This window comes from Balaenoptera physalus (genome assembly GCF_965194825.1).
Source record: "Balaenoptera physalus genome assembly, chromosome: 11".
NCBI classification, from domain to species: domain Eukaryota; kingdom Metazoa; phylum Chordata; class Mammalia; order Artiodactyla; family Balaenopteridae; genus Balaenoptera; species Balaenoptera physalus.
This window is the reverse complement of record NC_138896.1, coordinates 65,372,695-65,397,591: the sequence shown is the minus strand read 5'-3', so window position 1 is coordinate 65,397,591 and position 24,897 is coordinate 65,372,695. Positions and strand designations below refer to the sequence as shown.

At 46.3% G+C, this 24,897-nt stretch overlaps 1 protein-coding gene across 1 annotated transcript in view; it reads left to right on the top strand.

The window, feature by feature from the left end:
• Positions 1 to 202: 202 nt before the first annotated feature.
• The window catches only part of LOC309638718 (uncharacterized protein), a gene marked incomplete at its 5' end in the record, with an annotated part of 62,029 nt that continues 37,334 nt past the window's right edge, over positions 203 to 24,897 (top strand). The window contains 4 exons of the mRNA XM_082415016.1: positions 203 to 229; positions 337 to 412; positions 2,404 to 2,523; positions 2,594 to 3,317. Of these exons, the coding sequence (XP_082271142.1) occupies positions 203 to 229; positions 337 to 412; positions 2,404 to 2,523; positions 2,594 to 3,317 (947 nt within the window). The remainder of the gene's footprint in view (positions 230 to 336; positions 413 to 2,403; positions 2,524 to 2,593; positions 3,318 to 24,897) is intronic.

Below are 24,897 nucleotides of genomic sequence, written 5' to 3'. Positions count from 1 at the left end.
CGTTCCGCTTGCCACCTGTTTCCTCCAAGCTGGGAGTACAAGAGGGAGATTGGCCCCTCCTCCTCCTGAGCGGGATCCACATGTCTGCCATCTGGTGCTGGAAACCAAATGTCAGGACCCTGCTCTCCCACAAGGCCACTGTCACACTCCAAACGGCTGAATGAATCACTTCAAAATTCTGTACCAACCTTGACTAAATCTCATGGATATAGAGAGTGACAGGCAGCTGGTAAAGGTGCAAAGACAATTGGACATATTCAGCAGACAAGAGTTGTAGTTATGGGTCTACCACTAATTTGATGCTCCTCTGGTCATGTACCACTTTTCTGCCCACAGTTTCCTGAAAATGAGAAGGTTGGACTAGATGATCTCAAAGATCCCCCAGCTCTAGGATTCTTAAATTACAGAACTGGTAGGAACCTGATCTGTCAGTTATGCTTCACATAGTCTTTTTTTTTTTTTCCTTAAAAACCCTTGCTGTTGGTAACAGCTCCATGTCTGCTCTAAACCCACTAGGAGTCAGCTCCAGCACATTTGTTCTTTGAACTCCCAGGCAGCCATGCTCATTTATGTACACCTGGAATATGCTTGATCTTTCTTTGTAATTGAATTTTTTTTTTCTTTTTTTTGGCCTCGCCATGTGGCTTGCAGGGATCTCAGTTCCCCGACCAGGTATCGAACCCTGGCCAAATCAGTGAAAGCCCGGAATCCTAGCCACCAGGGAACTCCCTGTAATTGAAATTTTCAATGGGATAATTGTAGATTCACATTCAGTCATAAGAAATAATACACTTTGCCCAATTTCCCCAATGATAACATTTTGCAAAACCTTAATATGGTATCACAACTAGATACTGACATTCATACAATCCGCCTTATGTGTGTCTGTGTAAGTTCTATATAAATTTTATCACCTGTTCTAAAGTCACAAGCTCTAAAACCACAAGGATCCCTTGTGTTGTCTTTTTATGACCACTTCTTACCTTCTTCCCACCTCATCTCTTCTGCCACTTGATGGTTTTTCAAAATCTTTTTAAAAAATATTTATTTACTTATTTATTTGGTTGCACCGGGTCCTAGTTGCGGCAGGCAGGCTCCTTAGTTGCGGCTCCAGGGCTCGTTAGTTGTGGCATGTGAACTCTTAGTTGCAGCATGCATGTGGGATCTATCTCCTCACCAGGGATCGAACCCAGGCCCCCTGCATGGGGAGCACGGAGTCTTATCCACTGCGCCACCAGGGAAGTCCCTCAAAATCTTTTTATTTGGAAATAATTTCAAACTTACAGAAACGTTCCAATACGCCCTGTACCCAAATTCACTGATTGTTAGTATTCTGCCCATTTACTTTATCATTTTTCTATCAACATTTTTTTCCTTAATGATTTGAGGGTAAGTTGCATACAGAATGCCCCCTTACCCCTACACAATACTGCAGTGTGTATTTCCAAGGATAGGGATATTCTTACACATGAACATAGTACAAATTATCAACATCAGCGAATTTAACATTGATCCAATACTTTACTATCAGGATTCCAATTTTGTCCACTGGAATGTCCTTTACAGCGTCCCCTCCCCCCAAAAGAATCCAGTCTAGGACCAGGTATCACATTTAGTTGTCACGACTTTATAGCACTCTTTAATCTGGAACATTTCCCAAGCCTTCTTTTGTGACATTGACATGTTTGAAGAATACAACTTCTGCCCCCTTTTAAGAGATAGTCCTCATTTTGGTTTGTCTGGGGTTTCATTATCATTAGATTCAGGTTATGCATTCTTCCTGGAAATACTGCATAGGTGATGTGTTCTGAGGACATGATATCCATCTGCTTTCATTAAGGATGTCAGTTTTGATCCTGGTCAAGGTGCTGTCTCCCTGTGCCTTTGTATATTGAATATTTCTCTCTTGCTACTAATAAGCCTAAACCACCTATGGGAAAACACATTAATCCAGGCAAATATCTGCTCCCCAGTAAAGTCTCCCCTAGGGTGAGTATCCATTGATGATTCTTGCCTGACCCAGTCTCTTCTATACACTGACTCTTCCAGTACTGGAAACCAGGTTTTCTATGGTTTAGTTTCCTTGGGTCTTCGGTTCTGGTCTGAGTCTTCTCCATGTCCTCCCAATGTCCTCTATGACCTTTGGCCAGGGACTAGGCCAACGCTGTAGACTCAGCAGCCTCAAGTGGAAATGAGGTCATGCGTGTTGTTCCCCGTTAAACCTTCCACCGGTCATTTGCATAATAGAGTAGCCTGTGAGGACTTACTTCCTGGATCGTTTCCTGATCCGCCACACACCTGTCCTCCTTCCTTACCCTTTTGGTGGCACTTTGTTCATCCATATTCCCCCCACCTCCCGGCTCTGTCCCACCCTTATTTAAGACTAAGGATTGCTTTCCTAAGGGACGGCCCGGCCTGCAGGAACGAAACATCTGGACTTCTACGGCGTTCGCGGCAAACAGTCTCCGCGTGAGTTCCACCCTCCCCTTAGACTGGCTGGACGGACACGGAGAAGTGCTAGAAGTAAATAAGCGCTCGCGGCGGGGGTGGTGGTAGGGGTGGTGGTGGTGTGTGATACCTTTTCCCGACCCAGGTATTTCGCCGGGGACTTCTCCAGGCCCCGCGCGGGTAAAGGCGCAGGAGCGGGTCACCTGCCGGCGAGGTAGGAGGGGCGCGGCTCTGGGCCGCTGGGCCGCGCTCCGCCCGGCGGGCGTCCTGGAGGTGGCGGTGCGGGCCGGCAGGCGGGGCCGGGGGAAGGGGAGGGCTCGGCGAGCGTCGGGCGGTGACGGCAGCGCGGAGGGGAGGTGCGAAGCGCCCGCCCGCCGAGAGCCATGGCGAGAGGCCGCGCCGCGGCGCCCGCGTCAGTGCCCCGGTCCACAGCAGCGCCCCCGCCCGCCGCCCCGGGGCCCACCCGGCCGCCGCCCCCGCTCACCCAGAGCCCCTGACGGCCGCGCGCTACGAGCGAGACGCCGCCGGGGAGCGGCCGCGCGCGGGAGGGCGGCGCGGGAGGGAGCGCTGGGGTGCCCGAGCGCCCCGACGAACCTCGCGTCTGGAACCTCGGACCCCGAGCCCGGGAGCGCAGAGTCGGCGGGCGGGCAGCAGAAGGAGGAGGAGGCGCCCCAGGCGAGCCAGTCGCGTGCGCCCCGGTGCCGCCCGGCCGGCTGCTGCGGAGGGAACCGGAGCCGCCGGGCGGCCGGGACTCGGCCGAGGACAACGAAGAGGAGGCGGCCAGGAGAGCCGAGCGCCCGGGTAGCCCCGCGCCGGAGGCCGCCGGGATCGCGCCTGCTACGGGGCCGCGCTTCGTGCGCCTCTCGAGGGTAAGCCCGTGGACCGCTGACCCGTGCCTCGGGCGCATCGGGCCCGGGGGTGGGTGGGGAAGGACACGGGTGTCCCGGGAGTGTGGATGCGTGGTGTGGTAGCGGCGAGAGGCCGGGACCCTGCGGGGGTGGCCCCCCTCCGGCATCGGCCGCACCTGCGGGAGGCCCTGGGGGGCACAGGAAGGTGCCAATAGTGCATCGCATCGGTCACGCCGCGTGGCCTGGATTCCGGGCTCCGGCACTCCGAAGTGACAGTGAGGCGACCTTCAAAGAGTCCCGAGCTGAGCCAGGCTAGGGCGAGAGCGGAACCCCGATTGCCACTCACCCGCAAAACGAATGTAAACTACGTTTTCTGAGAGTGTTCCGGTCGAGACAAATGGCTTTTAGGACCCCTTCTTTCCATCCTGAGAGTTAACAAGTTTACTTTGTCACTTTTTTGTCCTGAGTTTTTCAATTCTTTTCGAATCTCCAAGGTCAGCCTCCTGCAGGTAACAAGAAACTTAATGAAGTTTATTGCTGCTTCTTTTGTAAAGTTGTGTTTAGGGAAGTACAGGTCAAAAGCCCGGCCCCGCTGCTCTTGGGGCTGGCACTGGATGGCCCCTACCCGTTCAGTCTACGTGCTTTAGAACCCTTCGCTGCACTTGTTCAGAAACTGAAATCAGCGTCCACTTTGAGCGCCTCCTAAGTATGTCTAGGCCTCTGATTAAAAAATATTTTTTCCGATAAGCTTCCCTAGAACTTTGTTTGCTTCAAACAAATGTGTGGATGTTGTCAGTGTCTGCGAGTGTGTAGGCCGGCTGGGTACCCTTTCCGTGGAGCATCTTTTGGTTATGGGGTGGGGGGAGACAAACCCCAGGGAAACTAGGAACAGGGTCCTTTCTGGTTTCCAACTACAAGAGCAGCAGAGAGGGAGGTGGCCGACTGAGCAGTGTGGGCTCTGGGCAGGCTGCATTGGGAAGCGTGTCCCAAGTTCCAGTGGGGTATGACAGGTTGGCTGGCAGGTTCAGAGTTGGACCTGGAGTGACAGATGGCACCTTCCTCTTTCTCTTGGTTTGGAAAGATCACGCTCGTCTGCCCTTCGATCTCTGGCCCCAGCTTTATCACAGAGGTGCCCAGAGAGTCATGGGCTGAGCCACCTGGAGCGCTGAGCCGGGCTCGGGGATGATGCTGAGCTGGGTAGAGAGCCCATGTCTGTGTGCAGCAGGTTTGGCAAGAGTTGGGTTTCAGCTTGGCCTGAGCACAAGCCGTTTCCTGTTTGATGCCCCAGGGACCTGTGGGATTTGGTTTCCCATCCCCAGCTCTCCGTGAAGGGTGTCTCCACTCTGGCTGTGTTGTTCACACTCCTCTCTGGTGTGTTAAAAAAGGACATTGGCCTTGGAGTGGGGAACCTGAATTCAGATTCCAGCTCTTCTCTCTCTTTGCTGGCTGGGTGACCTTGGGCCCTTATTTAACCTCTTTGACTTGGCTTTCCCCTCTCTGGGATTGTCCCTCTAAAACAAACAAACAAGCAAAACACAAACAAACCTCACTGGACTGTTGTAAGGATTAAAGAGTGTTTTGAATGAAAGTGTCTGTAAAGGTTTGAATGACCTGGGAGGATTTTCAGGTCTTATTCCAACATGACTAGATTTGTGACTTGGTAACATTTTTGAGCCCTAACGGGGATAAGATAGCAGATATAATAGCGGTTATTTTCCTTCTTATAGATTTATTGTGAGGGTTGAATCAGATCCTGTAAAAGGACTTTGAAAATAAAATAGCATTATTCACATTCCGAGGAGTTCCTGAAGTTTCAGTTTCCAAACTAGCAGCATTTTCCTGTTTGCCATCTGATGTGGACTTTCTTCTGAGCCCCTACCCCTGACCTTGCACATAGTAGGTCTCTGTAATTGTTAGATGAGTCTGGAATTAACCCTCTGGGCTTCCCATCTTGACTGCCTGCTCCCAAGATGGGCAGCAGACCTTGGGCTTTCTCTGCCCCCTCAGCTGTTGGTGTTTTCGTACACTTGATTATTCTTTTGCACCATACAGCCTGGAAGACAGCCGAGGAAGGCAAGCAGGTTGGTGGCCGCTTTTCCTGAAGGGGCAGTTCTTTATTTCTCCTATAGGGCTCCAATGAGAAAGGCATTGGAGGGTGAAGAGTTCATTTAAACTCATTGAGGGTTGCAGATATTAAATCAAGCCTTTCACCTGTCTTGCAGTTTAATAAACTTGAGGATAATGTTACAGTGGCCAGCCTGTTCAAATATATGATTACATGACCCTTGGTTTTGAAAATGAACCCTGACCTGTTTAACTCATCTGTATTTGGTATGCACCATGATTTTTGTGGGAGGACAAAGGGATGGTTCTTTTAGGAGATTCAGATGTTAGGGAGAGAACTCTCTCCACCAAGCCCAAGGCTCATGTGTGTTCTTAGATTTTATCTTGGGTGAGTGTCAGTTGTATGGAGATACACTGTGAATGGGTCTTCTGCTTCCTCCCCCACTCTTTTTTCTTCTTTTTGAATAAATGTTCCCTATTTTGACTTGCCTTCTTATTAGGTGTATCCAAATGGAGGCCACCTGCACTGTTGAAAAATTCAAAGTTTTAGCAAAGAGACAGTAAATAATAGCATATGTGTCAATCTAGGTGCCTCTGAGCTACATATAATACCAAATGATGTGTAGCTGGTTAAAGAAAGGGTTTGACATGTGTTTATGAAGGGCTGTGTGGCTTCATTATTCATTGAGAAGCCTGTTTAATTATGTGTTTGTTAATACTGCACCTGAGGTCGAAGAGGGTGGACCTGGGTGGGAGGTGAGCTCTTAAAATCCTTGTTTGTGCTTCTAGTCTGGCATTCTAGGAAAGACTGCTCCCAGACTCACCTGGGTGGTGGTGAGAAGCGCTGTAAATCTCTCTGAAGACTGTCTAGGGGCAGTGACCTTTCAGACGGCCAGTCACAGTCTTGGGAAAGTCTTTTGGCTTCCGTGTCTCAAGCTGGGAAATGGATTCTCTTCATGCTTCTGAAACTTGGCCTCATAACCTTCAGGGCAAAGGAACCCTGGAAAGGGGGATTGGGGAGCTCAGCCTGAGATTTCCACAACTTTTCAGTGTTACTTCAGCGATTCCTTTTATTTTTGAAATTAATTAATTAATTAAATTTATTTATTTATTTATTTTGGCTGTGTTGGGTCTTTGTTGCGGTGCGCGGGCTTCTCATTGCCGTGGCTTCTCTTGTTGCGGAGCACGGGCTCTAGGCGCACGGGCTTCAGTAGTTGTGGTGCACAGGCTCAGTAGTTGTGGCACACAGGCTCAGTAGTTGTGGCACACAGGCTCAGTAGTTGTGGCTTGCGGGCTCTAGAGCACAGGCTCAGTAGTTGTTGTGCACGGGCTTAGTTGCTCCACGGCATGTGAGATCTTCCTGGACCAGGGCTTGAACCCGTGTCCCCTGCATTGGCAGGCTGATTCTTTTTTTTTTTTTTTAATTGCTTTACAGTGGTGTGTTAGTTTCTGCTTTATAACAAAGTGAATCAGCTATACATATACATATATCCCCATATCTCCTCCCTCTTGCGTCTCCCTCCCACCCTCCCTATCCCACCCCTCTAGGTTGTCACAAAGCACTGAGCTGATCTCCCTGTGCTATGCGGCTGGCAGGCAGATTCTTAACCACTGTGCCACCAGGGAAGCCCTCAGCGATTCCTTTGATGTAGAATGGAATGCAGGATTCATCTTACGTATTTTAGTATAAAAATGCTTTAAATTGCTGCCTTGAGTCAAAAAGCACTCAGGGAAGATGCACCTTATTTTCCCTGGGGCTCTGGGGGCTCCCCACAGCGTAAGCATCTGTACCCCAGTTTGACAGTCTTGGAGCTGGATTATTTATAGGATCTCTTCTAGTTCCAGATTTTATGTTACGCCAGGACATTTCACAGCAGAAGGTAATCTTCCCAGAGGAAATGGATTTTGTACTGACATCTGAAAAGGATGATACATTTTTTGGGGGAGATAGGTATATGAGTAAATTAAAGAACCACCAGAATATAAATTATCTGGATTTGAATGTTAAGGAAGACCCTGCTTGGGGTATTCAGGGGGCTTTGAAGTCTTTTTTTTTTAAAGAATTAGTTGAGGGACTTCCCTGGTAGTATAGTGGTTAAGAATCCGCCTGCCAATGCAGGGGACACGGGTTCGATCCCTGGTCCAGGGAGATCCCACATGCCACAGAGCAACTAAGCCCATGCGCCACAACTACTTAGCCTGTGCTCTAGAGCCCACGAGCCACAACTACTGAGTCCGTGTGCCGCAACTACTGAAGCCCGCGTGCCTAGAGCCCATGCTGCACAACAAGAGAAGCCACTGCAATGAGAAGCCCGTGCACTGCAACGAAGAGTAGCCCTTACTCGCCACAACTAGAGAAAGCCTGCGGGCAGCAACGAAGACCCAATGCAACCAAAAATAAAAGAATTGAAAAAGAAAAAAAAAGAATTAGTTGAAAATAACTGCGAACATGTGGAGTAAGTGGTTTGACTTTTCCTGACGAGTATCCTTTAGCATACCATTCAGAGCCCTTCCCTCTTTATTGTACTTCTCCTAATGCCTAGGCTTAGTTAGTAGATAGTGTGATTATGTTGACTAAAAAAATGCCACTGTTGTGCTTTTGCCTTCTGAGATGGCCCACACTCTGTCTTTGGAGTTTGTTTCTCTCTAAATAAATGCGCTTCTAACCTATCACTGTGTCTCTCACTGAATTCTTTCTGCGATGAGACATCAAGAACCTGAACTTCATTAAGTCCTGAAGCCAGGTGTGTGATCTCAGTTAGAAGACTGTGGAGGGCTTCCTGGTAGTGCAGTGGTTAAGAATCCGCCTGCCAATGCAGGGGACACGGGTTTCTAGCCCTGGTCTGGGAAGATCCCACATGCCATGGAGCAACTAAGCCTGTGTGCCACAACTACTGAGCCTGCGCTCTAGAGCCCGTGAGCCACGACTACTGAGCCCGTGTGCTACAACTACTGAAGCCCGCGCGCCTAGAGCCTGAGCTCTGCGACAAGAGAAGCCAGCTCAATGAGAAGCCCGTGCACTGCAATGAAGAGTAGCCCCCGCTCGCCTCAGCTAGAGAAAGCCCGTGCACAGCAACGAAGACCCAACACAGCCAAAAATAAATAAGTAAATAAATAAATTTATTAAAAAAAAAAAGAAGACCGTAAAAAAAAAAAATGCCACTGTCTCCTGACTTGTGTTTACACAGATTAGCTATTGGCAAATTCTACATATGATAACATAGATGCAGGTGTATTTGCAGCTCTTAAAATAGATACTAATTAGAATAGGAATATGAGATTTTATTTTTTCTTCTCTCTCCGGGTTTGGAGAGAAGAAGCATCCATGCACATGGAGAACCAGAGGATTTTCGAGGTTCTCCATCAGTTCCTCTGATGTTTTGGTAAACTCAAAAAAGTCCTTCCAGGCAGTTCTTTAATATCAACAGCATATACTGTGGGTGGGCCTGGATTTTTTTTTTTTTTTTTTTTAATGGTAGCATTCTGCAAGCTCTCCATTTTTCAGTTTTGCAAAAAGTAGAGGAGGCATGATCCAGCGTATGCTCGCCTCCTTTTATTATGGTCCTTCACGAAAAATTTCCAGTTTGAGATGTGGCCAAAGCTAAACTGTCTCCCTGGAGTGTTGAAAATAGTTTGGCTTCACTTGTATTATTGAATCATGCGTTTTAGCCAAGAGGAGCAGGTAAGCAATGAGTGCAGAAGCCATCCTCGAGTTTCTGTTTGAAACTTTTCTTGGGGAGTGGGGAGCAAACATTTCTTTGACCTCCAGGAGCATCAGTTGTCTTCAGTATGATGAGAAAAGCTGGGAGTGAGTGACTGCAGACGGCTTGGCTAATTATCCCCAAGTGACAAAACGTCCAGATTCATGGTGGAACCAAGTGGCTGTGGCCTGGGTGGAGCATGGCAGTGGGAGGAGGGTGATACTCATTAGAGGGAGATCCTGACTGTTGCTGTTTCTGCCTGATTTTGGTCCTTGCTGTCATGGTTGCAGCTGCTTGCAGGAGTGTCAGGCCTTATTATTCAATGTGTGGTGGGTCGGCCTGCAGCCTCAGCATCACCTGGAGGCTTGTTAGACCTGCAAAATGGCAGACCCCGCCCCGGACCTGCTGAATCTGAATCTGCATTTTAAACACGTCCCCAGGTGGTGTTAATTGTTAGACATTCCTTCGTGGTTACACAGAATGTTCTTTTCAGAAGCACAAGGCCAGACTTCTCGTGTGTTGGGAAGAGTAAGTAGCCAGGACACACTCGCTCCCTGCGTTGCTGGGGAGAATTGGTGCTCAAAGCTGGAGTCAACCCCTTGCCCTCCACCGAAAAGAAAGGGGCTGGGGTTTTCAGAAAAGATTGCTGAATCTACTCTCTTCCCAACACCCGCCTCTTCCCTTCCTTCACTTGTATGCAATGAACTGTATAATCGGAGGACCCAAGAGGGAAGGGACAAACTGTCATTCTAAATAAGTAGTGAGAAAAGCAGCCCAAAATTTAGCCAGTGGTTTACCCTCCCTACCCCAACATTGGGAGGTGTTTTGAGTTCTTAAAAATATGCCAGAGCGGTCCTAGGCAGTTCTCCCGAAATTCTAGCCAAGTAGTTGAAATGTCCATCCATGTATCCATCCATCTATCCACCTACCTATCCACCTACCTACCCTTTGAAGAGTAAATCTTAAGTGCTGGGTCATGTGCACTGTGAATATGGGAGACCACAAGAATGACAGAATGGGAGCCAGATGGAAGGTGAGTGGATCTGACCCCAGTATATGTAACTTTCTCTTCACCCTACCATCTTCCCTCCTGCTTCCTTAGCAGGTGCAGCGCCACAGGGCTGCCGTGCCCCTTCCATAACCTCCTGTGGTGTGTGGGAACAGATAACCTATCTTTGCCAAATTCTGTTTTTCCCTTAGAGGTGCCCAAGTCCTCCAGTCTGAGAGATGAAGGGAAATCCCTAATGCAGTGACCATTTTTGTTTCTTTAAAAAAATTGTGGTAAAGTAAATATAACATAAAATTTACCATTTTAGCCATTTTAAAGTGCACAGTCTTGTGGCATTAAGTACACTCACACTGTTGTACAAATATCACCACCATCTACTTCCAGAACTTTTTCATATTACCCCAGTGAAACTCTGTACTGAATAAACACTAACTCCCCATTCTCCCCCTCTCCTCAGCCCATGGCAAACACCATTCTACTTTCTGTCTCGTATGAGTTTGAATATCTAGCAACCTCATATAAGAGGCATCGTACAGTATTTGTCTTTTTGTATCTGGCTTATTTCACTTAGCATAATATCTTCAAGGTTTATCATGTTGTATCACGTACCAGAATTTCATTCCTTTTTAAAACTGAATGTTATTCCATTGTTATGTGTGTACCACATTTTGTTTATCCATTCATCCGTCTTTGGGCACTTGGGTTGCTTCCATCTTTTGGCTGTTGTGAATAATGCCGCTATGAACATGGGTGTACAAACAACTGATAGAGCCCCTGCTTTCACTTCTTTTGGGTATGTATCCAGAAGTGGAATTGCTGGATCCTATGGTAAGTCTGTGTTTAATTTTTGAGGAATCACCATACCGTTATTCTCAGTGAGTGCACCATTTTGTATTCCCACCAGCAGTGCACAAGGGTTCCAATTTCTCAACATCCTCACTGACACTTGTGATTTTCTGTTTTTTAAAATTTTACTTTATGTATATTTAATTAATTAATTAATTAATTATTTTGGCCACACGGCATGTGGGATCTTAGTTCCCCGACCAGGGATCAAACCCATGAGCCCTGAGTTGAAAGCATGGAGTCTTAACCACTGGACCACCAGGGAAGTCCGATTTTCTGGTTTTTTTTTTTTTTATAATTGCCATCCTAATGGTTGTGACATGGTTATTTCAAGTCACTTTTCTCCCTTCATTCTGTTATCCTCCCAGCACTAACCATGGTCTTTGCCTTGCTTTGAGCTGTGGGGAATTCCTGAAAAGTGGTTGGTAATAGGAGTTCTTGCTTCAGCCCTTGCTTCTGATTGCTGTTTAACTCTGGGGGCATCACATTTAATTTATTTAGTAAGTGTAGTGGGATTCAGGTTAATAAGGTTTCTAGAAGCTACTAGTGTTTTAGGGTCTGTGTGTTTATGGTCTTTGCCTCCATTTTTCCCTCACCTTTTTTATTTTGAATGGAAATTGGAGTGTGTGAGTTGGAAGACCAAAGAGGATAAAACAGAAGGGCAACTCAGGGAGACAAGCCATTACATTTTGTGATTCTGAATACAGGGTTCTAACAGTGAATTTGGTTTTCCTCTTGGACCTTGACTTTGAGTGGGGGTGGGGTGTTGGTGGTCTGACACTGGCAGAAATCTGACAGCACAGTTAGAATGGCAAGGGCCTTTTTTTTTTTTTTTTCTCAATTAAAAGAGGGGTCCAAAGATGTGGGCCTTGCTTTCATTGGAGAATTTCAAACCTGGGAAGAAAATTGGAGGTTTACTTAAACTAAAGGGACAGGCAGATTCTTGTTGAGTTACAAAATTGGAACAAAGTTGGAATTGGTAAGCTTTTGTGATGGGGGATTAAAAACACCAAACAAACAAAAAACCAAACCTATGATTCTGGAATAGCAGCATAATGATTTAGAGGAAAGGTGGGGAGCAGGAAAATGAGCAATTTGTTACATGTGTGACTCACTGGTGCTCTGTCTGTGAGTGCTACATTTGGGTGCAGAATTTGTGAGACAACTGGCTTACTGGCTTTCATTGCAGAGAAGAAAAGATTGTTATCTGGACCGTGGGTGTTTCATTCCAACCTTTGTATCTAGAATGTTTTCAATAAAAGGCTGAGTACTATGGGAGTTGTAAAATTTTGCTTTATGGACCTGAGTAGTGTATAGCCTTGTTTTTTTCATTTGTTAAAAAATAAAAACGTCCATATTTAACAATGTGTCTGGATAAACTACCATACTGTTGATGTGTTTGAAGCCGTGTTCCTTTTTTATTCCCTACTTTAAGATTGGTGCTTTGTCAAGGCCAGATATGTTAAACCCAGCAAAGAACTCCTGTTTATGATGGCGAGTTCCTGAATCATTACCTTATATGATAACCTCATATAGTTATTAAGAGGATCACATGAATTAGTATGTATGCTTGACTCAGTAAGCATTTTGTGTTAGCCATTATTATCGCTGCTGTTATTGAACTCCTTATGATCCATTCATCCACAAATAATTTTGGAGCACATATCTGTGCCACGCCCTAGGGGTATGTGCTGGCCTTCATCTTTGTGATACTAACAGGAATAGCCCCCATGACCAAAGGCAGTGATGTAGGCTGTGGTTTTTGTTCATCTGACAACTATCTTCCCTCCTTCGGCTCTGAGGAGAAAGGGTTAACTTTGCAAGAATCCCAAGGTATTAGAGAAATCCCTTTGACTTGATATTTGGACACAAATATCAAGACATTTGAAAGGTCTCTTATAGGGAGAAGTGTCGTTTGGTGTTAAAATTTTGAGAAAATACCTTTCTATTTGAGAAAATAAGCAGAATATTCTTATTACTACAACAATAGATAAGGAATGACAAGCAGATCATTGGGAAAATAGACTAAAGTGCTGGCTAATGCAGTGGATGTATTTATACTATACTTACAAGGTAGGAAAATAGTTTGTATTATTAAACGAGGAACTACTTTACAAGTACAAGAGGAATGTCATAGCAACTATTGAATGTTAACATGAAAAACTTTTTATTTTTTTTAAATTTGTATTGGAGTATAGTTGATTTACAATGTTGTGTTAGTTTCAGGTGTACAGCAAAGTGAATCAGCTATATATATGCATATATACACTATTTTTTAGATTCTTTTCCCCTATAGGCCATTACAGAGTATTGAGTAGAGTTCCCTGCGCTATACAGTAGGTGCTTATTAGTTATCTATTTTACATATAGTCGTGTGTATATGTCAGTCTCCCAGTTTATCCCTCCCTCCTTTTCCCCCGGTAACCGTAAGTTTGTTTTCTACATCTGTGACTCTATTTCTGTTTTGTAAAAAAGTTAATTTGTACCATTTTTTTAGATTCCACATATAAGTGATATCATATGATATTTGTCTTTCTCTGACTTCACTCAATATGACAATCTCTAGGTCCATCCATAACATGAAAAACTTTTAGCTGGGTAAGTCTCTTGATACTAGAAGAGAAATAATACTCTTATGGAAGGGGAAAAAAATAAATATTCCTGGGAGTTTGGTTATCTTATAGTCAGACCTTTATCGTTTATGATATACTGAATTCTCTATTTGGCAAGAGGCAGCATGACAGAGAATGGCGAGGATAATCAGGTCTCAGAATTTCCCTTGTAAACTCTGAAGCTGCAGCTACATTTGCTCACAAGGGCGGAAAAGGGATGCAGTTTGTAGACTTTCCTAAGAGAAAGCCGTGGCAGGGCAGGGGTGTCGTTTAGGGGAGGTGGCTGGCTTTCCCTTGGTGAACGTGCCCAGGCCTCATCCACCTCCTGGTTGACTGAGACCTGCAGTGAAAGCCCTGGCTTTACCCAGGGAGAGAGAGCGTGGTGACTTCACCTGGGGTCGTAAGTGATACTGTGGGTGGAAAGAAGTGGATTCCTTTGATTGGTGTTGAGGGGATGAGCCCTGCTCTTCGGGGAGATGGTGGTAGGGTTCGGGGAGGGGGGCAGAGTCAAGCATGGGGCCAAGATTTCCACATTGGATTAACATCAATCGGTTGTGCAGGGGTGAAGGCCTGGAGGATCCTATTGTGAACGTGCTGAGTTTGATATGCTCGTGAGATTTCCAAGGGGAGGTATTTAGGGCAGTGGGACATCTGGGGCTGATGCTCAGTAGAAAGATCTGAGTGTGAGGTCAGGGCCTGGGGGCTATGCCCCTGTGGACAGTGGTGATACCACATGTAGAAGCACTCACGGAGATTGACCAGGAGGAGACCAGAAATGCTGGGAGAGAGTGTTCTTGTGGCGATAGGTGGGGTTCATAGGGTCCCTCTGCTGTGAGAGGCCAAAGAGGATAAGGGCGAAAATGTTCTTTGGGTTTGTTCATACATAATAGGTATGCATTTATTTGTAGAGTTGTATCACTCGGTTCTCCATGGTTCAGAAGAGATGCCGGCTTAGCCTTGTAAACATCTTACAGTAACACGTTGACTGTAAGAATTCCTGTGGTATTCATGAATGTTTTCAGGTTTCCTTGCCAAGCATCATGTGTGTTTGTCTCACATATTGCTTGTGTCCATATTTTTATGAATTCCTGAAATAATGAGCTCTGAATTAGAGATTTTTCTGCACTTTGTGATTCACGTACATCTTACTTGAGGTTTTACAGTTTGTACTGTTGGAGCTATAGAATCGTGGTAAAATTGGAATTAGAAATCGCTTGTTTTAGCAAAGATGCTTCTGCAGCCCCATCAGAATGGACAAAATAAGAAATTTGACAATATCAACCCCTGGTGAGAATATGGAACAGCTGGAATCCTCATGCACCGCATGCAAAGAAGAACAAACACTGGGAACATTGGCAATATTTACTAAAGCTGAGCATATATATTATGACCCAGTGATTCACTTCTGGGCATATACTCAGCAGAAACCAGTGTTCTTTACTTAGTTCATAGCAGCTTTACTAGCAATAGCTCCAAACTAGAAGAAGCCCAAATGTCCATTAATTACTGTTGACTGTATACACAAATTGGTATATCCATACAACGGAGTACTACTCAGAATACAAAGGAATGAAATACTAATCCATGCAACAGATGGATGAAAGTTCCACGCAAAATGTTGAGCAAAAGAGACCAGACACAAAATTATGCACTGTAGGATTCCATTTTCAAAAGCAGGCAGGGAATTCCCTGGCAGTCCAGCGGTTAAGACTCTGCACTTCCACTGCAAGGGGCGCAGGTTTGATCCCTGGTTGGGGAACTAAGATCCCACATGACGCATGGTGCAGCCAAAAATAAATAAATAAATAAAACAAAAAATAAAACAAAAAAAACCAGGCAAAACTATCCTGTAATAAGGATCAGAATAGTGGTGGTTACCTCCGAGGAAGTATTGACTGTATAAGGTGTATATGTAAGTAAAAATGAATGAAGCTGAATGTGTAAGATAAAGATTCTAGTTAATTTGGCCACTATTAGATTTTTTTTTTTTTAATATTTATTTATTTATTTTATTTTTGGCTGTGTTGGGTCTTCGTCTCTGTGCGAGGGCTTTCTCTAGTTGTGGCGAGTGGGGGCCACTCTTCATCACGGTGCACAGGCCTCTCACTGTCGCGGCCTCTCTTGTTGCGGAGCACAGGCTCCAGACGCGCAGGCTCAGTAATTGTGGCTCACGGGCCTAGTTGCTCCGTGGCATGTGGGATCTTCCCAGACCAGGGCTCGAACCCGTGTCCCCTGCATTGGCAGGCAGATTCTCAACCACTGCGCCACCAGGGAAGCCCCCACTATTAGATTTTAATGCAACATGATGTAAAATATTTGTTCCACAGAATTTAACTGTGCTCGAACTTGTGGTTTTCATACCATTCCCCCTTCCCCTTGGAGTCATTTAGAACACACACACGTACACACCTCTAGTAGATGGTCCGTAAGGCAGCTGTTTTCCAGTCTCTGACAGGGAGCATGGGTGTTTATTCTGCTTCATTGGTTCACACAGGGTGTATTGTTATTATTGTGGGCTAGGACCTGGGCTAAGTTAAAGTGACTGAGGCACTTGCCTACAGTACAAAATTTAAGGGCGGGGGAGTTGCCAAAAAATTTAAATAATATCAATAGTATTTTAGTGCAATATTTCAAAAAAAATCTAAATTAATGTAAAGAAATCTGCGATGAAAAAAATCAAAATTTTAAATAAAGACAGAATTGGTATTACTGAATTTTCTTTTTGCCCAATGCCCAAATACAGCTTGGCCAGGTGTACTGTTGTGGGCCCGAAGATGGAGCCAGGAGGAGTCCCTAAGACTTGAGAGCCATAGACTTGACCTTGGATGTATAACCTAAAAAGAGTGAAAGTGGAAGGACAAGGTTGATAAAGACTAAACTGATTCTGTTAATGCTTTTGGTGTTTTGCGAACGGAAACAACTCTTATTTTTGGAAAGGATTCTCAGTTTATTAAACATTTCAACAAAAGGGAATAATGTATAAAAGTGTTTATAGTCCCTAAAATACCATAATTGTTCTTTAAATTTTTGTGAATTTTGCCATGTTAACTTATGGCAGGAGAGGCATTGGTGTTATAAATCAAAACAGGAAGTTGTCAAGGCTTAGATAACTTATTCATGGCATTAACAAGGTATAAAAACACTGTCTTTTGGTGTGTAACAGTGCTTAACAGTAGGAAAAGTTAATGATTGCCCACCTTTCAGCTAATCATGTGATTGCTGTTGATATAATTACCTGGTAGGCAGGGATAGAATCATGTAATTTGCTAGCCTCAGTACTGCGTGCTTACAGACATCTACGGTATTGTGTGTCACCAAGCGCGGTTTCTGAAACGTGGCCTTCTTTGTCTTTTTCTGGTGAATAAGCCCCGTGTATCATGTCCATTTGGCTCTTCACTGTGGTTGGGATGTGTTGCTCGGACTGAGAGAGAGATTGCAGCAGATTTTTCAGCTTCTACCAATTACTGTGGATACTGTGTCAGTGCCAACTGGAGTCTCCTCTCTGTCAATTTCCAATAGGTTTCCCCTTAGAAGTTGAAATCCTTGCCCATCCTGATGCTAAGGTGCCATTGTTCAAGTGCCAGAGGGCTTTTAAAAGTGCACTGTGATGGGAATTGGTTTCAAAAAATTATACCAGCGAGGGTTAAAACTTCCCAAACTTGTAAAGCCTCACTTCTTTGTTCCCATGCCCCAGCACCCTCCTTTCCAACTTTGTGCGCATGGTTTCCTCCTAGTTACAGGCAGTGATCAGTGGGAAAGTCAAGCTGGCTGAGAGCCTCCCTGTCAGAGACAGTGAATCGCCAGAGCTCCTGGAGGGTCCTGTACCCTGGCAGAAAGGCCCACGTGGTGGCATCCTGGCCTTTCCTTGAATGTGGAAAGGTTTTTCATTAGGAGTTCCATTTCTTTAATAGATATTGGGCTTTTCAGACCTTTTCTTCCCTCTGGTGTTAGTTTTGGCAAGTTGCCTATTTCAAGGCGTGTGTCCATTTCATTTAAGCTCTTGAATTATTTATTGGCATAACTATTGTGCTTTTAATGTCCAGAAGATCTGTAGTGATGTCCACCTCTTTTATTTCTGATATTTGCCTTTCGTGTTAAGAACCTCTCTGTTCGGAGGAACTGGGGGAATCAGAGCAAGTTAGCTCAGGAAAACGGGTGGGGGTGATTTCAGGAAAGGGAGGACGAAGGCAGTGGAGGAAGGAGAGCCTGGACGTGGGGGAGGGCAGGAGGCGGGCCTGGGCCAGCCCGCGGCCCCTCGTTTCCCTGGAGGAGCCTCTGAGGAAGGGTGGTCACGTGGGTGGTGAGCTCATTAGGCTGGGGACACCAGCTGTGCTATTATTAAGGCTTTTAAGGTCCCTGGCAGATGTTCTTAGGCGGAGTTCCAGCCTCCCTCACTTCCCACATATGGCATAATACAGTACATGGAAAAAAGAGCGACTCGGAAACAAATAGCTTTTCCATGAAACACATTATTCCTTTTTTCCCATGAACTTTTTCCTTTTTTTTTTCCTCTCTCTGTCACTCTCTCCGTGTCATTTTCTCTCTCTCTGCTGTTCCTTCTGTCTCTCTCTCTGTTTTCTCTATGTATTTCTTCTCTGTGTCTTTTCTCCTCCCTCTGTCTCTCTCTCTCTCTCTCTCTTTTTATTTCTGTGTTGTTTTCACTCCCCTGGTGCTCCCTCTGTCCCTCCCTTCCATACTTCCTTATTTTCTCCTTTTAGGCCCTTTTATTTAACCCTGTGTGGAACTAGAAAAAGACACAGTAGGACAGGAAGAAAGTTTGCCCGTTTTAGGGTAAAAGTGAACCTCGGCATTTCTAGAAAGTATAAGGAGTGCAGGTAAGTCCGAGGGTGGTGCTACACTGGAGGTTGTTTGGCCAAGTGTCTGTTTTAAATGCCCTCTTCGTTCCTGTGGCACAGCGGTGGCTGCAGGGCCACTCTAAGCCCGAACAGATCGGTGAGCTGGCCTGGAGCACTGGTGATTTTTGTTTAGTTTGGCGCACGATTTGTGCCTTGTTGGTTCTGCTGATGACCCCTCCTGCATCTCACTGACCAGCTTTTCTCACTCAGCTTCCACATGGCCCTTCCCCCTCTCCCTTTCTTTTTAGAGTAACCCACATCTCAGCTTGGGATCAGAAGATAGAATCAATATCAAACTGACTTAAATTATTGTTCTAGGAGCCTGAATTTCTGCAGGAAATGTGCTGTTATATGATATGACCTCAAGGTATATTCTTTTTTTTTTTTTTTTTTAGCATAACTTTTTTTTTTTTGTTGGCTGTGTTGGGTCTTCGTTTCTGTGCGAGGGCTTTCTCTAGTTGTGGCAAGCGGGGGCCACTCTTCATCGCGGTGCACGGGCCTCTCACTATCGCGGCCTCTCTTGTTGCGGAGCACAGGCTCCAGACGCGCAGGCTCAGTAGTTGTGGCTCACGGGCCTAGTTGCTCCGCGGCATGTGGGATCCTCCCAGACCAGGGCTCGAACCCGCGTCCCCTGCATTGGCAGGCAGATTCTCAACCACTGTGCCACCAGGGAAGCCCAAGGTATATTCTTTAAAGCTCAGAGTGATGCAAGCTTCATTATAGAAGTTTCCTCGTGTTTATTTCAAAGTGCTGCTATTCTGAAATAGTTATATTAATTTTGTAGGTGTGACACAACATTATATTCTTATTTCAAAAATAACGAAACAATATGTTCATACATGAGCATCTTTTCTTACTCTAATGATGGCTATAACTGTCAGAAGTAGATCTTAAGAAAAGTTTCTGTAACCTAGGCATTTTTCTTCAAGAGAGAGTAAATATAACGATTGTAGAAAAATACTTTTTTGTATTTAAAAATGTATTTAGTTGCAAAAAAGGTAAAAAAAAAAACACACAAACACACACCCCAAACTCAAACTGTAGAGTGAGATCAGCATGAGAAAAGTGATACTGAACTGGGCAACTAATTATTCACATTGATATCTCTGCCAATTGAGAGAATGGGAAAGAAAAACAGGAACAGTCTTTTTTCATTTTCCTAACTTTATCTGGAGAAGAGGAATCTTACAGACTGGTGGGTGCAGGTGCTGGAGCTCCGGGCTGTGGGCAGAGATGTGTACATGCCACATCCGATGTATTTGCTGAATGGTTTATGGCTTGCTCCAGAAAGGTGGTTGGTTCTTATTTCATCGGCCTTCCGCAGGTAAGAGTCACCTTTGGTTGGAGTGAGGGTGTCTTGGCAGGGTAGGAGCTGGAGGTCTCCTTAGACGAATGATTGCTAAGTGTGTGTTGAGTGGTTTCTTTGGGCCAGGCCTTGAGATTTGACAGTAAATAGACAGTCCAGGTCTGGGGGCAGGCGAGAGAGACACAAAGGAGTAGGGAGGTTGTGGGTGAGAAGAGACCCAGTACTGGTGAGGGGGAGGGGAATGAGCCATGGGAAAATATGGAGGCACAGAGTGCCAGGTAGGGCAGACAGCAAGCGCCCAGGTCTCTGCAAGAAGGCCAGTGTGGCCGGAGGGCAGCACCCCCCTGGGTAAGTGGACACGGATGGGGGATGGTCAGCGCAGGCCTGCATCTCACTGGCCTTCCGGGCCCTGGTCGGGAGTTGAAATGTTAATCCAAGTGTGATTGGAAGGAAGCTGCTGGAGGATTCTGAACAGGCGAGTGACATGAATTGATTGACTTTTTTCACGGATTCCCCCAGCTGCTGTGGGGAGAGCCAGGGTATGGGGGCAGGAGTGGAAGCAGGGAGAGAGGAGAGGTTGGTACAGGCCCAGGGAGAGTGGTAGCAGCTCAAGGCCAGTGGAAGGATGTGTTGTGGCCCGGTGGCTGGCAGTTCAGGACACCTGGCCCTGGTTGAGGGGAGCCACGAGCAAAGAAGATCTAGTGTGATGCCTTCAATCTTACATGTATTCTAAGTGGAATTTTTAACATCACAAAGCATTTACACAATTTAAGAATCCTGGTGTTAAAAATCGTTATATGCAATTTGTTGGTCAAGTGGTTGGTAGGGACACTGGGGTTTAAGTTTTCCCAACACCAAAGAAATGAGTGGAGGCATCCACGTCTCAAGCTGGAGCTAAACAGTGAGAAGGATGAGAATGTTATTTTCTTTTATGGCTGAGAAAAGATGCTTCGTGGCAGAAGTCAGAAGGTACATCTCAAATCAATGAGCATGAAGTAACCACTGAACAGATGACGAAGAGAAAGAGGAGCAATGTGCCTCAGAGCACAGTATCAATAACAATTGCTGATTGTTAACCTTAGGAATATGGATTTTCAAAATTGAAAAATTTCCGGGATTCTTAAAGGTTTCGATAATAGTGTCTCAGTGAAAGTACGCATATTTGCTTATTAACCTGTGTCTGGAGACAGTGCCCTATTGGAAATTGACCGTTTTATTTTTTGTGTTTTTTTAATTGAAATATAGTTGATCTACAATGTTGTTAGTTTCTGATGTACAGCAAAGTGACTCAGTTTTTTATATGTATGTATATACTTTTTCAGATTCTTTTCCATTATAGTTTATTACAAGATATTGAATATAGTTCCCTCTGCTATAGGGTAGGACCTTGTTTATATATTTTATATATAGTAATGTGTATCTGCTAATCCCAAACTAATTTATCCCTCCCCCCACCCTTTCCTCTTTGGTAACTGTAAATTTGTTTTCCATGTCTGAGAGTCTGTTTCTGTTTTGTAAATAAGTTCATTTGTATCATTTTTTAGATTCTGCATATAAGTGATATCATGTGTTATTTGTTTTTCTCTGTCTGACTTACTTCACTTAGTATGATAATCTCTAGGTCCATCCATGTTGCTGCAAATGGCATTGGGAAATTGACTATTTTAAAAATGCTTCTCTCATAAATTAGACTGGGGCTATCTGAAGGTACGTTTCCGGCTTCCTTATGATGCATGTGGATGATAGCATTTTCCCCCCAGGGAGGATCAGAATTTCAGGGACCAGGGAGATTAAAAAGATTAAACAGCTGATCCAAGGTTTATCATCATCACTGTTGCTCACATCAGCAATCTGAGATTATTTCCCTCCCTGCAAGGCTGGCCTCGAGGCATGGCACAGGGGAGAAACCAAACACAGCCACAGCTCCTGAGAAGTGAGGGGACTCAGCTGGTCCACGTGCAGCCTTGGAACGACTGAGCTAAGAATACTTAGCAGGTTCCCTTGTAAAGCAGGTGCTGATGCTTCAGGTGGGTCAGAGGCTGAGGTTATGGGTAAAGAATTTGGAGGGTGCATTCTCTTGGAATCTGAAGTATTTGAGGACAGAAAATCATGCTGCCTTCTGGCAGAGTTTTTTTGTTTTTTTTGTTTTTTAAATCACCCTGAGACGGTGGCACCAATATTTTTTACCTCCCTAAAAAAGTGTGGTAGGCCGCTGTCCTCCTAAAAATGAAAATCCATTGTCATTGGAATTAAAACACTGGCTGCTTTGTTTGGAAGTGTGGGAAGGAAGGGATTTTTCCTGTTGAGTAGGATCAGGTTAGCTCTTTTAGAAATATAAATTCCAGACTAGTGTTTCCTTAAAAACTGATATTTTGATGAGTTTATTCTGGAACTATTAGCACATCACGTTCTGGGCTCTTTTTAATGTGCTCTGGGTAATTACTGTGGCCTCCCATCTCAGCGAGTACAGTAAGCCATTCAGGAGGGCAGGTGGTCGCTTATTAGCCACCAGCGGGTGGCCGCTGACCCCTCCTCCTCAGAGATGGTGTGAGGCGCAATTAGAGAACCCTTGCACGGGCATAAGTGATTGCTGGGGCATAAATAACGCAATCTACCCTGTCTCTCTGTAAATGTGGTGGGCACAAGCTGATTTGATGTTCGGAAGCCGGAACCTCATATTCTGGGTCCAGCATGTTCAGGCTCTGTGACCCTGGGTGAGTTCTTAGCCAATGAGCCTCGATTTTTCCATCTATAGAATAAGACTGTGTAGTGTGATTGCAGGGATTAAAGAAGGGGATATATAGGAAGGTTTGCCTTGTTCTTGCTGGTTGGCAGCATGTAGCAGGCATTCAGTGAAGGAGCTCTGAGCCCGTTCCTTTGGGGCTGGTGAGTTTCAGTGTATTATCCCCTCCTTCCTCCTTCCGCTCCCAGCCTCACTGCCTCCATCAGGGAAGACTTAAGCATTTGACTTCAGGTCATCTTCTCCTGACCTACTTCTGAATCATTCTGGATTCTGATGACTCACCTAGCACCTTACCTGTCTCCCCTCCAGCAGTGGCTTCTCCACCCTGCTTCACTGCCCGGTCACAGCTGGACTGTGTCATCTCCTGGAGTTATCTGTTCCACCTCAGATCCTAAGCGTAACCTCCCGGCTCTCTGAACTCCAGTCCTTCCAGCCTTTTGCACGCATTCCTTGCCCCCTCCAGGTTCCTGGCTTCTCCCCTTCCACCCTATCTTGTCCTCACTGAGTACCTCCTGTCCTTCCTTGGTGCCACCTGGCAGAACTCAGCCCCTGCCTTTTGGGGATGGCTGGAGAAATTATATAATCACCTGTCACCCAGCATGATGACCGCGTAAAGCAGCTTCAGCCGGGCCGTGGGCTCTGCCCAGCGGTTCCCTTGTGGTTCCTTGGGCTTCTCTCTCTGCGTTTTGCCGCAGTGACTGATCTAGACTTCCCATGTCTCTTTCAAATACGTAAGCGCTTTTTTTTTTTAAATTTTTTTACACTTTATTTATTTATTTTTGGCTGTGTTGGGTCTTCGTTTCTGTGCGAGGGCTTTCTCTAGTCGCGGCGAGTGGGGGCCACTTCATCGTGGTGCGCGGGCCTCTCACTGTCGCGGCCTCTCCTGTTGCGGAGCACAGGCTCCAGACGCGCAGGCTCAGTAGTTGTGGCTCACGGGCCTAGTTGCTCCGCGGCATGTGGGATCTTCCCAGACCAGGGCTCGAACCCGTGTCCCCTGCATTGGCAGGCAGACTCTCAACCACAACGCCACCAGGGAAGCCCAGCGCTTGCTTTTAATAGATACTTTTTAACAGAGTGAGCAGGAGCCAGCAGCCTAGCTGCCCTGCAGCCTTCATGCCCGGCCGGCCGTGGGAGTGCCTTTCTCTTGTCCTCCCTCCTGTCACGTGAGGGAAGGACCCTCTTCCTGCCTGAGGCTGATCTGTGCCATCTTGTTGGATCCTATCCTCTCCCACCTACTCAGGGCTGGTGCTTGTTGATCGCCCCTCCTTTCTGTCTCTTAGGAGAACATCATCTATCCATGGACCCCACCCACTATCCTATAACATACTCAGCTCTCTGCCATCTTCCTAGACCCCATGTCTTCACCCCCATTCATAGCTTTTCTCTTCTTCGCTGCCAGTCTCACTGAAACGTCCTCTCCTCTTCTTTCTGGCCCTATTGCCATTGGGCACCCGAGCCCATGATTCCACCACCACCACCAGCACAGTGAATTTGGTGCTAAGCCCGGAGCACACCTTCCAGTCCTGACGTTCTTGACCTTTGACAGCACAGACTGCATTACTTGCATCGTTTCCATCCCAAAACACTCTTTTCCCTTGGCTTCTGGAAAGCTACACCCCACGGCCTCCCTCCTCCTCCTTCCGCCACCCCGCCTTGGCAGGCTGCAGTCTCCTCTGCCCCCGTGTAGCCTGTGAGTGGTGGTGTCCTCAGGGTGTGTCACCTCAGGTGAGCACCTTGCCTTGCACTCTGCCCCTGGAGGCCACCACGCCTGTGGTCTCGGTTCCCATCACAACCCAAATCTTTCCTCCTGAGCTCTGGACCCATTTACCTACCGGCTTGTGCACTGCACACCTCCGTTTTAAGATGCACAAACACTGCCCAGCTCATTACCACCACCAGTGCCACCACGTACTCCCCCTCGTCCCCGCCTCCTCCCCGCCATAAAAAGGGTCTGCCTAGTCACATGGAGGGCACCACTGTTCTCAGCTGCTCAGGCAGGAACCTGGACCTTTTCCTGACTCTCCATTTCTGTTATTCCCTCCCTTCCGGGCAGTCGCCTCCCAGATCTCCCTTAATGCCCTGCTAGGCTTGGCTGCTCCAATATTTTCTCTACTCTGCTGCTAAAGTGACCTTGCTAAAGTGCAGATAGAATCCCATCACTCCCCTGCTTCAAACCCATTCAGGAACTCCCCATGGGGCCAAAGAGGCTGCTGCCCCTCCTTCTTTTGCTGAAGCCATTCAGAGCTTTTTCAGTTCCCTAACTGAGCCATGCTTTCTTCCTCCTCCGGGACTTTGCCTCTGCTGTTACCTCTCCTGTAGAGGACCCCCCCCTCCCCCCCCACAAATCTCTGCACAGCCTGTTCTGGCAGCCTGGCTAATTCCCACTCACCTTTTAGTTCTGACCTGAGATTGGCCTCGGAAGCCTTTCCTGACACCAGGTTACCCATCTGTATCAGCAGTTTTA